The sequence below is a fragment of the Penicillium arizonense genome (assembly GCF_001773325.1).
Source record: "Penicillium arizonense strain CBS 141311 chromosome Unknown PENARI_contig055, whole genome shotgun sequence".
NCBI lineage: Eukaryota > Fungi > Ascomycota > Eurotiomycetes > Eurotiales > Aspergillaceae > Penicillium > Penicillium arizonense.
The window spans coordinates 12,985-28,089 of NW_019173332.1; the positions used below are offsets into that span (position 1 = coordinate 12,985).

At 47.7% G+C, this 15,105-nt stretch overlaps 6 protein-coding genes across 6 annotated transcripts; 4 read left to right on the forward strand and 2 right to left on the reverse strand.

Annotated features, from left to right (window-relative positions):
- Positions 1-234: 234 nt before the first annotated feature.
- Positions 235-1,281, forward strand: PENARI_c055G08254 (sterol desaturase family protein; the record flags this gene model as incomplete). Its single annotated transcript, XM_022637477.1, has 1 exon — positions 235-1,281. One exon carries the CDS (start codon positions 235-237, stop codon positions 1,279-1,281), a length of 1,047 nt encoding a protein of 348 aa, XP_022482670.1.
- Positions 1,282-2,363: 1,082 nt separating this feature from the next.
- On the reverse strand, positions 2,364-3,184 carry PENARI_c055G09378 (uncharacterized protein; the record flags this gene model as incomplete). Its single annotated transcript, XM_022637478.1, has 4 exons — positions 2,364-2,455; positions 2,721-2,826; positions 2,888-2,909; positions 2,976-3,184. 4 exons carry the CDS (start codon positions 3,182-3,184, stop codon positions 2,364-2,366), a joined length of 429 nt encoding a protein of 142 aa, XP_022482673.1.
- Positions 3,185-3,844: 660 nt separating this feature from the next.
- On the forward strand, positions 3,845-8,333 carry PENARI_c055G02469 (uncharacterized protein; the record flags this gene model as incomplete). Its single annotated transcript, XM_022637472.1, has 5 exons — positions 3,845-3,890; positions 3,940-4,393; positions 4,478-5,220; positions 5,285-5,425; positions 7,939-8,333. 5 exons carry the CDS (start codon positions 3,845-3,847, stop codon positions 8,331-8,333), a joined length of 1,779 nt encoding a protein of 592 aa, XP_022482665.1.
- An 809-nt stretch (positions 8,334-9,142) lies between these two features.
- Positions 9,143-9,717, forward strand: PENARI_c055G07753 (uncharacterized protein; the record flags this gene model as incomplete). Its single annotated transcript, XM_022637476.1, has 2 exons — positions 9,143-9,226; positions 9,286-9,717. 2 exons carry the CDS (start codon positions 9,143-9,145, stop codon positions 9,715-9,717), a joined length of 516 nt encoding a protein of 171 aa, XP_022482664.1.
- Positions 9,718-10,059: 342 nt separating this feature from the next.
- Positions 10,060-12,040, forward strand: PENARI_c055G04948 (class I SAM-dependent methyltransferase; the record flags this gene model as incomplete). The annotated part of the gene is made up of 4 exons (XM_022637475.1): positions 10,060-10,313; positions 11,119-11,229; positions 11,289-11,539; positions 11,607-12,040. The coding sequence occupies 4 exons, from the start codon at positions 10,060-10,062 to the stop codon at positions 12,038-12,040; spliced, it is 1,050 nt and encodes a 349-aa protein (XP_022482671.1).
- A 414-nt stretch (positions 12,041-12,454) lies between these two features.
- PENARI_c055G12054 (uncharacterized protein) lies at positions 12,455-13,570 on the reverse strand (the record flags this gene model as incomplete). The annotated part of the gene is made up of 2 exons (XM_022637482.1): positions 12,455-13,351; positions 13,409-13,570. 2 exons carry the CDS (start codon positions 13,568-13,570, stop codon positions 12,455-12,457), a joined length of 1,059 nt encoding a protein of 352 aa, XP_022482667.1.
- Positions 13,571-15,105: the final 1,535 nt, after the last annotated feature.

Genomic DNA, 15,105 nt, shown 5'->3' on the forward strand with positions numbered 1-15,105 from the left:
CCGCGCATGCGAGCATTAACTCGGGAATGCAAGATAGAATGCCCCCGTCAAAAGCGATTGGACATCCCTAGATCCCTAGTACGACCGACAGTCCGTAACTCGGGTTGAAGAAAATGATTTAAGGTATTCAGCTCTCCTGCCGAACCATAAAGAGACCAATAATATATTAAGTTGCTCCAATCCTGTGGAGAACATTACTATCTTCTCTCTCCATGGCAGCAGCTGCCTTCCCCCATGGCGACCAAGTCGAACCCCAAAACCTCCATGATATCAAGCTGGCGTGCCACACCCCGGGAAGATTGGAATTTGAATCACTGGCACATTGCGTTGCTCAACTTCTTCTCTACGACGTTTGGCAAGACGGTCCCATTGCACTGCAAAAATGAGAGGATACCATATGTGAACCAGTGGTCTGGGAACGTTTGGGTGGTATCCTATGCCTCCATCCCCCTCTGTCTTCATCAGCTCTATGCCTTGCATGTAGGGTCCAACCTGGGTCCATATGCGGTGTTTGTCTTCTACTCATTCTCTTATGGCTCCATTTTGCTATATTTATTGTGCTTGACCGGTCGCCTTGGCTATATATATGGATATCTAGATGGCGACAAGCATGAGCGAGATGGAGTCCCTGATATTGGAGTAGGGAAAGTGGTTGCTTCATTCTACAAAACATGCGTCCTCCGTTTGGCATTTTCTACCTATCTTTCCTACGACCCCAATAAAACGCCTGTACAGATGAGCTGGACATGGCTTCTTCTAGAGGTCAGTCTATATGGGCTTATGAGCGACTTCTGGTTCTACTGCTACCATCGCCTCATGCACGAGGTCAGCTTCCTCTGGAAATATCATCGCACTCATCATCTCACCAAGCACCCAAATGGTCTATTGAGCGTCTATGCGGACCATGAGCAAGAGTTCTTAGACCTGGTTGGTGTTGAAACTGCGACTTATCTCACCCTCCGACTTATAGGCCTGCCGATGGGCTTTTTTGAGTGGTGGATCTGCCTCGTCTATGCACTCGTCACAGAGGTAGGCGGGCACACTGGCCTTCGCATCCACATGATAGCTCCCTCGCCGGTGAGCTGGCTATGGCAGTGGCTGGGTGTTGAGCTTGTCATGGAGGACCACGATCTCCATCACCGTACCGGCTGGAGGACGAGTCACAACTACGGCAAGCAGACTCGCTTCTGGGACCACCTTTTCGGTACCTGCGCTGATCGTATAGAATCGGCGCCAGCGAATGTCGATTATTCAACGCCAGTTCATTTCCCACTTTTCTAATCTAGATTTGCTTTGGACATATGCCTGTCGATCTTCATGGTCTGTGGAGATTTGTGCTTTATGTTATCATGCAGTCGGTAGTCTGGACTGCCACAAAATTGAGGAGTATCCAGGGGGGCACTTAAACATAAACGGAAAGCCATTCCGCGCGCTTGATATCCAGTTGTATGCTCGTTCTCCAGGTTGAAAAGCTTGCTTTTCCATTGCCACGCTGTTGGAATAATGTCTCAGAATTCCTCCGACCGCAGCCATATGTTGCGCGATTCCTCCCTGAAGTTTGAGTCCACACATCATAGAATACCCTCATATTTCCTTGGGCAACTCATGACCGATTACATTTCTTCCTTTTCGAACTATATTGGTTGCCCCGGCATTTTGAGCATAAAGAAATATGACCTTAAATTCATTCCGATCTGGACTAACTGTAAAGAAAGGGGTGGGGGTGGGGGTGGGGTTCTAGTGTTTGTAGGATAGAGCCTGCCAACTTGGTAAGACGAAGATGCCTTGGAAGCAGGTAGTATATTAGAGAAATACAGAGACTGATTCTTAGAGAACCTATGGTTCTCCGGACTAGACTATTTAATATAGGGGATCAGCGTTACGGTGAGCTAACGCTGACGTGGCGACACCTATATGGTGTCGATCCTCTATGAGTGCGAGAGATCTCTGCATTGCTCCTAGGGACTCCGTTACAACGTGATTATATGGAACGGGCTATAGAGAAGTGAGGACAAGAGTGAGAATAGAGTAGCGAGCAAAAGAGTGAGTATAGAGAAGTGAGCATAAGGAAGTGAGTTTAGGAAAGTGAGCTAAACTACTTAAGTTAGTTTATCCGTAGCTGAATCTATACATATGTAAAAAATAGTATTTTATTTAGATGACTTAGCAGGGTTATAAGTGCCAAGACCTCTGGTTTTCATAGGGCCCTAATGGGTACCCAGCATTAGGTCTTGGGTTAGGGTAGGTTATAGAAGTCGGACCCAAGTTGGGTTTTAGAGAAGTCTATACAGACTAGCCCATTCGTGGGCGGTGAGGTCATAGATCATCCATTTACTATACGTCCTGCAGCATCTATCTATGCCTTAGGCGACGTCAACATCCTCAGTCTGGGCTGGGGGTTCGAACTTGGGCTTTGGGCCCGAGGTCCGGGCCCAACGGTGGGCTTTGCGGAAGACTAGTCAGGTCGGACTCACTTTTTCCCTCCCATAGTTAAGGAAAACCTCTAGCCTGCAGTCTGCTCTAACTGCAGGTGCCCCCGTGTGATAAGGCCATTCTATGGCCAGTAAAATCCATGATGAAGCTCTCGTTCCAGGGCTGGTTGCGACTCAGCATGTAAATTTGACTGTTTTCTTAAACGTTGGCAAACTAAGTAAAAACTACATATAGCATTGCTTTGGTGTCCCCCGAAGCATTGATCCTGCGCAAATCTCCTTGCTCACAGTGCGCAGCTGTCTCGAAGCTGGCAAGCGCCACAGGGGCCATGATCACAGGGTTATCATAGCTTTGACCGAAAAGCTCGACAGAGATGTCTTGCGCCGACATCTTCTCATGTGCAATAAATTTTAGCGAAAACAAATTCTCCCAGGTTTGGATAGGCTTAACTGACATCTCGCATCATTTTCGGAATTCTGGTTAGAGTAAGGTTAGCCGTCCATGCCCACGACGAGGAGAATAGATTGGATTAGACTATTCACATTTTCCATTGTCGGAATGCTAGCCGGTTGCTGTCCGTAGTGGACTTTTCACCGGCCCCTCCGGCGATATAATTGAAAGCTCGCGCCCCTAGCGCATGGCGGGCCTGTTCCTCTAGATCGCGAAAATCGGCAGTAACACCTGGTCTTTTAGCGCCCGGGTCACCGTTGCGGTAGAGTTTGGTGATGTAATTGCTGTAATTTTCAGGCATAGTAAACAAGGTGCAACTTAAGGATACTGGAGTTGACTGAATCTCGAAACATTAATTTTGCGTGAACGGATCACGATTGTCGATGGACACAAAGCATATTTATAGATTCAGGCACCACGGAAATCAAGCAAACCCCTGATGGGGGAGTACCAACGTGACGCCCTACTGTAAAATGGCTCACCAAAACGCAGCCACCTTGTAACTGGTTGTAGTCGGTTGCCTGGCCAATAAACAGCAAGTAACCATCATCTACGACTTCAATCCTTGTGTGTTTTCCCCCATGTTTTTCCACGTTGTGGTCTCAACTTCGCTCCGTCAGGATCACATAGAATGTGTCCTGAAAACGGATTCTTCGATTTCAGTAGTTGCCATTGTCTCCATGTTGGGGGAGGGGGACACATCAACAAAATGCCGAATAGTTTCCCCAAACGGAAGGTCCTTCGGCCCCAGCATTCTGCATCTGCATCCTGGCAAAGACCAGTACCCCACCGGGGCGCGCTACCTAATTGTTAAAACGAAGACAACATAGTCTCGGTGCCCCTATAATAAGTTCAGAGGGAGCCCGGTGTCTCTTCTATCGCGATCACAGACAATTTCTCACCAGTTCCTAAAATATAGTGGGATATAATTTCAAGTCCATTGTACATACTACCATAAGACATGACATCTGTACAGCTTTACGATCGTGATAGGGCTATGATTCAAGGTTTGTGTAATAATCTAAGTCATTAAGTTAGAAATTAACTCCCGTTTAGATCTAACTGGTCTATTTATGCATAACCAGTTCGTCCCTAGCAGAGAATATGCTGTTATAGATATTCTAAATCCTTTCGTCGGTGAGAAGATTGGAACATTTAGTGCCGCTCAATCGAGCGACATGGACATTGCTGTTGAGTCAGCTACGAAGGCCTTTGAAGGAGAATGGAGACAAACCCCAGCGGTGACCAGAGGGCAGCTGCTACTTCGACTCGCAGACTTGATTGAGCGCGACGCCAGTCGATTTGCCAGTATTCATTCCATTGATGGAGGTTTCGTATACGGCGACGTCCTTGCCGTGCACATCCCACAAAGCATCTCCACTCTGCGTTACTCCGCAGGCTGGGCCGACAAAATAACCGGCAAAAACATCTCATTTCCCGAAGGTTTCGGTGTCACTCGCCACGAGCCTTTTGGTATATGTGCTGCAATTATCCCTTGGAACGCGCCATTGTAAGTTGTGTGTCTCTGTCCAGCATTTCACCATCCGATCTAACAAAATTGACAGGATGGTACCAATTTGGAAGCTGGCCCCAGCCATCGCGACAGGAAACGTATTGATCGTGAAAACACCAGAGCTCGCCCCAGTCTACGGGTCTACGGTCAAAAATTAGCGCAACTCATTGTAGAAGCGGATTTCCCTCCGGGCGTGGTCAACATCCTCTGCGGAGAGGGCTCGATTGCTGGCGACGCGATTGCGCAACACATGCAGGTCCGCAAGGTTTCTTTCACTGGCAGCACCCTGACTGGTCGTCATATTCTTCGTGCCTCCGCCAACTCCAATCTGAAGAAAGTATCCTTGGAGCTTGGCGGGAAGAGCCCATCAATTATTTTCAATGATGAAAAACTCTCTAATGCGGTGATGTGGACTTACATCGGATCAACTGCGAATAATGGACAGGTCTGTGCACTTGGGTCCCGCATTTATGTCCAAGATGGCATCTACGATGCATTCTTGGATGGGTTTCAAGCTCATGCAAAGCGACAGCCCGCTAGCTTGGGCAATCCGTTGGCTTCCGGAATCATTATCAGCGGACCGCAATACCAAAAAGTGGTCTCGTATATTGGCAAGGCGAGAGAAGAGGGCGCAACGGTCTACATGGGAGGCGCTAATCAGGCTGTCTGCAGTAGCGGGTTTGTCGAGAATACTTATTTTGTTGATATGAAGGAAGACATGGCTGTTGTTACAGATGAGGTTTTCGGACCCGTGGCCACCATTCACCGATTCTCCACAGAAAAAGAGGTCGTTGAGAAGGCGAACGCCAGTGAATATGGATTGAGTGCCTGCCATTTTCACCGAGAATATTCACCGCGCTAGCCGGATCTCGCACGCACTTCAATCAGGTCACGTTACGGTCAACGTGTGGGCTATGATGATGCCGAACATGCCTTTCGATGGCGTCAAGCAAAGTGGCTACGGACGGGATCTGGGAGAACATGCCCTTCATAAATGGACCTACGTGAAAGCCGTCAAGTATTTGATTTGTCCGCCTGAAGCCAAAGTTTAGCCAGCCAGCATATCGATTGAAATCCTTTAGTCTTGAGCCGACATGAGCTTCACTCATGGAAAGAAAAGGCTTCCATAATAAGAAGATCAGCTCTCGAGGTTCAGGCACTTGATATTCTCGACATGAGTTACGGTAAATGAGAGGTTTCGTAACGGCTAACGCCGTGTGCTAAGCCTAACAACTCAAGATGTGTATTGTAGTGAGAACGTGTATACACGGAATCTCTGGAGATGTCTGACTGGTGGATTTGACGGAGATGGCGGGGACCTCATCCGCGTACGGTAGATACAGATATAGTAGACTCTCCAAGGAGTCTGAATACTAAGCTTTTCCCTCATTTAGCCAAACAGCCTCTGTTTCGTGTTCGAGCCTACTCACCTAGTTTGGTAGTTTGTGGTGGTTGTGATGGTTTGGTGTGTGGTTTGCTGACCCCGATCGACCCGTCTGCTTCGTCAGACTAGCAGGTGAGCTCTCCAGTTCCGTTTGTAGGTCGAAATTTGGCTCGTTTTTGGCGTCAAACTAACTTTCAGTTTCTTTTTGTCGGGGGAAATCTCAGCTAAGTTGAGCAGTTTGTGGGAAAGCTGAGATGTCAGAAGTTTCGGAAGACCCTGGTGGGTCCCAATGACTTCCTAAGTAGGAAGGTCGCTGTGGTGACCAAACTATGCGGGTCTAGTTACATAGTCTCCAGGAACTAGTCAGTCTCCTTGCAAACCAGATCGGCGAATGTTGGGAGAATGACTCGGAATATGGGTCCCAACCAGGATTGTGTAATCCATGATTATCCTGCTAACTATTTGTATGGATTAGGTAAATGTCCCCCTCGGGGAGTACATCAGTCGTTGAGGCAGGAATGAGCAATGGCTGGGTATAATTTCACACTTATCAGATACGGACGCGATACATCATGAGATTGGCAATCAGCCAGGTGCCCCAAGAGGAAAGTATTGGAGGCCTTAACCGTAATGCCCATTAAGAAGCGTAGCCCTTGGCGCAGAAAAAAGGCCCAAGTAAGACGCCCGAGGTCCATATTTCGGTTGTGCAATTCTCTATCCATTATTCAGATACGCATCTACCATAACTCTCTGGCTTTTTCCAACATGGTTCATGCTCCGGGTTTTCTGCATCCATTGGGCCCCTTAATGACAATTAATCAACACATTTTTGTCAAATACCACATCTAACCGACACCCACTTCTTTCAATGGGCTCTAGAGGTCACTAGAAAGCGTTCGATAGGCCAAACAGCCTTACGTCTGTGGCTCAAGACACTTTGTCTTCCACGGCGACCACAAGCACCCGGACATCTAGACTCACTTCGTGAGGAGCTTTAAGAACGCGGACTCTCAAAACAACTTTATCTAAACGAAGCCAGACTTCGAAAATTATATTCACGCTGAAACGATCAAACGGGTCCAATACGATGGGTTTGCAAGTCGTCGAATTTCTCGTCTTTCTGGGCCCCCAATCTGCTCCAATCTATGTGTGTATGCTGATATAGTATACGTCGAGATATTTCTTCTTTAGAGCGGTTGCTCTTGTCTGTAATACACAGCACTGGAACTCGATACGCGAAGTGGCAGACTCAAGCAAGGATCATAAAGTCGCTGAAGTGGCTTTCCGCCATCGAACCGATAAAATAGTTCCAACGAGGGAGCAGTCGGCTCAGACGAGTCTAACTAGAGCCAGCAAAGGTATTGGACCGAGGACTCAAATCTTAGGCGGTAACAAGTACAGTACTATGAACCTAAGTACCTGGGCTCAGTGACGCTGAAGCAGAGAAAGAGAAGTTGGCACCAGAGACCCTGTGGGCCCCGAGACTGCGGTTTTAGGACCTCATGGACCACCGGTCCGCTATCTGATATCCCCTGTAGTTTCGAAGCCCGCACGGTCAGGACTTTTAACACCTAAGACGCCTGATGACTAGAGATACTGGCCAGAGACTTAGTATACCAGATGCGGTATTTATGACACCTTAGACGTGACCCGAATCTCCCTATCGACTTCCGTAGGCGGTAAGTCATCATACTACTGTATAAGATTGAAAAAGAATTCTGTACGGAAGGGGGATCCTTGGTATTTCGGTCAGAATGTGAGAGATCTCTAATTTTTTCCCGCTGTGGGTCACCCGAGTTCCGGTTAACTTCTATTCCCATTTACCGTCCGCTACCCAGTGATTGACTACTCAGCACAACAGAAAGGAAGCAAATTTACTTTTTGTTATTGTGGGTCATTTAATTTTTTCTTTTCTTTTTTTTTTTTTTTTGAAAATGATTGGATTCTTTGAGATCTATTCTCGGATAATGCGGCATCCAAAGCCGGGTATAGCCATCAAGGCCAAGTATAAAAGAGCGATTACCTAGGCTTATCGTACATATTCCCTTTTAACATCTCCTTTCTGTCATTCTTTACTCTTCTGCCTAGTTCCGCTTGTAACGTTACGCGACTTCTTCCAACTTCACCATGACTCTTTCCTGGGCTACCCCCTAGATAGCGGAACGATCTGTGGCCATCCTCGGCGCTGGTGTTCTTGGTCGACGAATTGCCCTTGTATGGTCAGCGGGTGGTTTTACTGTCAGTCTACGTGAGCCAGATGAGTCCCAGCGCATTGCTGCCATTCAATACGTGAGCGAAAATTTGCTGAGGGCCGAGAAGAGGACTGGTAAACAGCTAGGCCAAGTTCAAGCCGTCGAGACTCTGGAGGAGGCCGTCAAGAACGCTTGGCTGGTTATCGAAGCAGTTCCGGAGTCACTCCAGCTAAAAATCGACACTTTCGGTCAGCTAAATGCGCTCGTTATGGACGACTGTATACTATGCTCTAACTCGTCGGCCTACAAGACACGCGATATGCTTGTCCTGGTGAACCTGAGAATCGCAATCGAATTCTGAACATGCATTACTACCTGCCTCCAGAAATGCGGGTAGTCGAGTTGATGACAGATGGATTCACGGATCTTGCAATCTTTTCATTCCTCGAGGACGTTCTGAGGGATATTGGCATGCTTCCAATAACGGTTCAGAAACCGGCTTCCTCTTTAACCGTATCTGGGCAGCCGTTAAGCGCGAATGCTTGAACGTTCTTGCCGACGGTGTGGCATCCCCGCGAAACATCGACACTATTTGGTGCGAAATTGGGGTTCCAAATTGGGTCCGTGTCGAAGGATCGACTAGGTCGGCCTAGACACCGTTGCGCTCATAGAGAGCCACTATATCGCAGAACGGTCGCTGAATCCTAAGCCTAGAGATTTTCTAGACTCCCAATACATCAAGAATGGGAAGCTAGGAGAAAAGTGGGACCTTGGGGTCTTTATCCGAAGGCTGCAGAGCCCCAGCCGAACCATCCACAGACTTTCATCTATTTTCTCGATGTCGGTACTGGCTGCCGTCATGATCCGTGGAGTTCAGGTCGGATTTTGTGTGCAAACAGCAACGGGAAAGATGTTCGAACCTTGATCAGCGGCCAAAAATTGCCAGACGGCATTGTGATCGATCATCCTGGTAGGCGACTTTACTGGACATGCATGGGATCTATTGGAGCATGTGACGGATAGGTGAATTCTTGTGATCTTGAAGGTCAGGATGTTCGCACCATTGTACCAAGTGGTAAGGTACACACTCCAAAACAAATCTCCATAGATCACAGGGGCCGGAAGCTCTATTTCTGCGATCGTGAGGGTCTCCAAGTGATGCGGTGCAATATGGATGGCAGTGCTCTCGAGGCCGTCATTCAAACAGGCAACTGTGAAAGCGAGTCCCATCAGGCAGATCAAATGCGATGGTGTGTTGGACTAGCAGTTGACAGCTTCCACGAAAAGCTCTATTGGACGCAAAAAGGCTCTAGCAAGTCGGCACTGGTCGGATCTTTCGAGCCAATCTACACATTCCACCCCACGAAACCGTCAAAGACCGTACTGATATTGAGCTCTTATTTGACAAACTCCCCGAGCGTATCGACCTCGAAATTGACCATGAGACTCAATCACTCTACTGGACTGACCGAGGGGAGATTACATATGGCAATACAATCAACGTTGCATCAGTCGGAGCCTGCAAGAAGCCCTCGAGCGCCATTATTCTCCAAGAAAAACCCCTAGGATACCAAATCCTAGCTCATGGGCTTCATGAACCCATTGGCCTGAAGCTTGACATGACTAATAGACACATCTATGCAGCAGACCTGGGTGGCGCTATTTACAGGTTCAACCTAGATGGGTCTGAGAAAAAAAAGCTTTATGAGCACCCGAGTGCATTCCCGGGTATCACCCTGTTCTGAAACCAAAAGTTGAAGACTGGATGAGCTATTGTTCATCGACCAGCAGAATGCTAAGTAATAATGGTGTGAGGCGCGGATGATGTAACTTTCCTGAGTCCCTGGACATCGTGCTGTTGTGTCAATGACATTAACTGTCAATCTCGTACTGAATCTTGCGCAACATTAAATCATGTTCCATTCCCTCTTAGATAGACAACTTGGATAGACTACTCATGACCCTGGCCAATAATATCGCTAGCAAACTTCGCTAAAGGCTATCTAAAATTCAATAGTAATAATAGCAATGAATGCAGTTACCCTGGAGTAGGGACTCTATGCAAGTAGGCCTGTCGAAGCTACTTCATGTCTCTTGGTCACGGACAACCAGGTCGCCATCCAGGCATGTGCCACCCGCGACGCAGCTCCGGGCAGCAGATTCTCCGCAACATCGCCATTCAGATAGAGAACCTACGGCTAGCGGCCTGGCGCATTCGTATCCACTGGATCCCCGGTTACATGGGAGTACCTGGAAATGAAACCTTCGGAAGTTCCAGCAAAGCTCGCAGCAAGCACATACGGGCCTGCCGAAGCAGTCATTCTGATTTCCGGCTGCCGCAGTAAGCTCCGCGAGCTCGCTGCGAAGCGGTGGAAGGGGGTTGCCCTGGCTGTCTTGTAGTGCGCTGCCAGCAAATCGGGCCTCACCGCCTGACAGATCCACGAATGAAAATTACCTACCGTCCCCTGCATAAATTATCACTCGATAGAGCAACCTTGAACATCTCTTTCATCCGGAGGGAGAATAGTTACAGGGATTTACAGAACTGTTCAAGGTTACCATACGTTACGAAAAGCGGGGTCAGCTGATCTGTGTTCTCGGCATGCAGATCTGCTTGCATCTTTGTGGTGGCATGATGTATACTTGTCTTCTCCGCATCTTTCAGCTAAGCCAGGTCACATCCTGCTCCACCGCTTATTTTTTCACTATTTTTCACATCCTAATATGTATCCTTGACATCATTTGTCGTGCTTTGACCCCTGTTAACTGTATTGGTCAAAACCACGGCTTGCGACTGGTTCCAAAGGAAGATCAGATAGATGGAGATGCATTGCGTCGAAGGCAGTCAGACTTCAATTGGTCCCGTGCCGATGTCCCGAAGGCAGGATAAATTTTCTCCCTCTCCCTTAACCTGGTGCGGCAATTCGAATGTTGAGTTTCTCTATATTTCCTCTTGAAGATCTCTCCTTCGTCATCTATCATTCATCCTCTGTCATTAAACAGACAAAGCCAGCAAAATCTAATGACCAATTTTCGAGACAAATATGTTTTCGGTAGAAACAAAAGAGAATCAGACCGGTAGGCGTCCACAGACAAATTTAAAATAGGGCAAGGTGTCTAATAAAAAGTCTAACTGATCCTTCTAGACTTGATGCGCAGCACAATGTCCTATCAAAAGTGACCGAAAACATCCTGATCCATCCATCGATTCCTACAGAAGGCGTGCTTTCTGTTGCAGATGTGGGAACTGGAACCGGGTGAGTCTGCTGTCGAATTATTTCAAGCCTAGATGACTTATTTATGCAAACTTGACAAGTATCTGGCTGAAGGATGTTTCGAAAGTCTTGGAGAAAACCAACACCAACAGCTACTATCATGGGTTTGACATCTCGGCGGATCAATTTCCTGAAAATCCAGGGAATTTCAAGTTCTCTGTTCAGGATATAACATTGCCATTTCCCAAGGAACATTGGAACAGATATGACGTGGTCCATGTGAGACTACTTGTTGCTGCTCTCGAAGAAACCGACTATAGGACTGCAATCTCCAATCTTTCCGCCATCTTGAGTATGTGTCTCCCAATACGTTCCCGTTTATCGGGCCAACACTAACCGCTTTGATTCTACTTATAAAGAGCCTGGTGGTTTTCTTCAATGGGAGGAAATCGACGAGGAAGCCTACATATCAGCCGACAACCCCGTGATTCAGGAGATCCGACGGTGTTTCGATTTTTCGCTGAAAGCTGAGGGTAAATGTTTCGCAGCATCGGCCAAGGTGTACGAGGAATGCAAAAAAGCCGGCTTAGTCGACGTTGTGAGGCTTCATTATCTCTCAAGTGCGAATAGTGATCTCCGTCTTGAAACGGAGAAAAGGCTCGCTTCGATAATTGAGACGTTGTATGCAAGTCTTTTGTTGCGATCTGGTCAGGTTGCCGACGAAGAGGCGGCATCGAAACGGGCTGGAGAGTTGATTGAGCAGCACTGGAGTTTGTGTGCGGAGGGAAAGTCCCCGCATTTGAAATTGATGAGAGTTGTTGCCCGGAAGCCACTGGACGGTCTTGACCTATAAACACGGGATTCTGCTTATTGGAGACAGAAGATGATAACCAGTATAGGCGACTTGCTAAACGCAATTCTATGCGATCCATTAAACGGAATGAAACATAATGAAGACCAAATGTGTTGCTCGTTGAGTCTCTGCCCACGCACTGACAGCCTACTTTGCCTGCCAGTAGACAGATTGCCTTTGAGTAGCCATACCGAAACTTGTCCACGATGGCTTGATGTGTTCGTTGCTGTGTCTGGGTACCGTATACCGTACACCGGGAGTAGAAATCTAAACTTGCGCTAAACTACGAAAAGGGTGTTTCCTCGTCCCCGTTGACTTTCAAATGAGATTACCAAACCAAAAGATGGGATTTCTAGAATATATTTCTAGTGATAGTGTTATCTCTCCTCCTCGATTTTGAAGATTCACAACACTTTAAATCAGCCAATCTAAGAAACTTGGAGTAAAATAGCTGATGACCGCATCGGCGCCTGCGCGGACAATGACCTCTGTTGTTTCAAAGGCCATGGTTTTCAAATCGAAGACACCAGCACGAGCAGCGGCGTGGAGCATGGCAAACTCGCCAGATACTTGCATGGCAACAACTGGAACATGGGCCATGCTCTTGGCATCGCTGATGATATCTGCATAACCCGGCTTGACAATGATCATATCGGCGCCCTCGTGCATATCGCGGAGCATGACTCTCTGAGCGAGTTTGCGGGCGGGAGTTGGCAGTAGATAGCGCTTGTGCTCGTCTGTGACAAGCTTGGAAGATACAGCCTCACGGAAAGGCCCGTAGAGACAACTGGCGTATTTTGCGGAATATGACATGATGGCGACTTTACCTTCGAGTCGGACTTCGAGAAGTTTCAGCTTGATTGCACGGATACGACCGTCGCTCATATCAGATGGAGCCACACAGTTTGCGCCAGCTCGAGCGAAAGAGAGCGCCATATCAGAGACACGTGTGACAGTTGCCTCATTGTTGACTGTGCCGTCTTTGAATAGGACGGAGCTGTGCCCGTGATCTGTGTATTCGCAGAGACTTACGTCGGCAATGATATACAGGTTGGGAAAGCTCTGGCGAATAAGTGGAATTGCGGGCCTTATGGGGCCTTCGGGGCTATCTGCCATGGAGCCAATGTTGTCCTTAGGGTGGCTGCCAAGCAACGTGCCGAATAGAATAACTGAATGAAGGCCTTTTGCAACCAGAGTAGATAGAAAGGGTAGGAGCTTGTTTAGTCCCCGTATGTACTGGTCAGGGAGACCTGGAATAGGCTCTTCCAAGTCTGGATCGGTTGACAAGAAGATTGGGTAGATAAACATGGACTTCGGACATTGTTTAGAGTATGCCACCTTCCGAGGTGTAAAATGAGGTGTACTCACCTTGTGCAGTTGCCGTTCGGCTTGCCACATAGCGGAGACGGTGTGGTTGTAGCCGCTCTTGAGCTGGCTAAAGATTCGCGCTGTGCCATCCGGAGCCCACTGAATATTGCTGCTAGCGGGAGAGGCAGACTGAGCTACCAGCGGAGATTCTGGCACGGTCATGATGTGGCTTGGTTGCCGTTCGCAACTCGGAAAGAGAAGCCGCCAATTTATATCTTCGGTAAAAGTACTCTGCACCAGGGCAGCACCGGTCTCACTCTATGTTGGGCCGAGATATTCGATAAAATCGAAATCCCGGTGAACTAGATCCACTCTCCACAGAGTCAATTTGTTAGACACATGGAACGGAGCTTGTAATTCTCAGGTATGCGAAGTCCAATTTTACAGATGCACCGCGGACATTTCTACTGTATTACAAGCGTGGTGTTTTCTTTATTTCGGCTCAAATGTACCAGGTAATCTTGTCCTCGGGGCCTAATTGTGATTCTGCAGGTGAAACAGGGCTGGCTGAATACGTGCGTGGCTGCTCGACAACTCACCCCAACTCCAGCGTTATTTCTCACTTTCAAGCGCAAACAGACTAGTTCAATGCGTGTAAACCCATAAAAACAGACTATTCATATCTAATATTCTTTTCGATACCCAAACACCGTGATGTATAAACGACCGGCCACTTGTGGATTTTATGGATAGAAGACTTCGCTGATCAACAAATCAGACCAAGCCTTTGTTCTGATGCACGCCTATGCTAGTGAGTGCATTTACGATAGAAGCAATAATTTTAACACCGAATCATTCCCTGCGGAGTAATCTCTGATTGCCATGCGGCAGTCAATCTTTATAGTATTTTCGACTCCTCATCTGGTGGGGCGCACTGGCTTCGGTCAATACTGCTGAGGGCGCTGAAGGATAGAACAAACTTCAATACGAGGGGTTATGGAGCAACAATCCCAGTCAGGATTGTCCCTGTGAAAGTTACCATTGTTCCTTGGAATACGAGGCAGCATTGCATGTCGTTGCTCTATGCAGAAAGTTGCCAACCACGCAAGCAGTACGACCGGTGTTGTATAAACTAGATAGTTCAAATTTTCATTCTGTTACTAGCCACTATCTGCAACGTGGGTCTTCACAAGAACAGGGCGTATACAACCCCGCACCATCCAAAATAATCTCCCCTATCCCCGCCATGAACAGTGGAACACCAATCCCACGTACTCAATCTCTCCACAATGAGCTAATCTTCAAATAACTGGTCGAGGAATTTGATTCAAGGTTTAGTAGTTATTGTAGCAAAAATACATGAGATACGAGAAGGGAACGAGAAGAAGGCTTCACGCAAGTGAAATGCAGCTTGGATGCAACTTCTAATGCAACACGCGATCGATCTGCGCGGGAGATGCGTTGTCCGTCGAGACAGGGTGCTTCGACTACACATACTGCAGCACTGCACGTCGTTACATGTCTCATGTGGCAATACGAATATATACTCTCAGGTTGCGAATAATTCGCTCAGAAGGATGTGACCCGCTTGGGGGTCTATAGTCTATAGATGCAGCGGTGAAGTGTGCGTTATTGTATGTCATTTGATGTCATTATCGGCTCTAAGTTCGCGCCTCCACAATACGTTCTTCATCCACGCATTTCGCTTACTCTGTCATTGACTGAGAAGCAAAGGGCCGCTTATGGTGGAGTCTAAA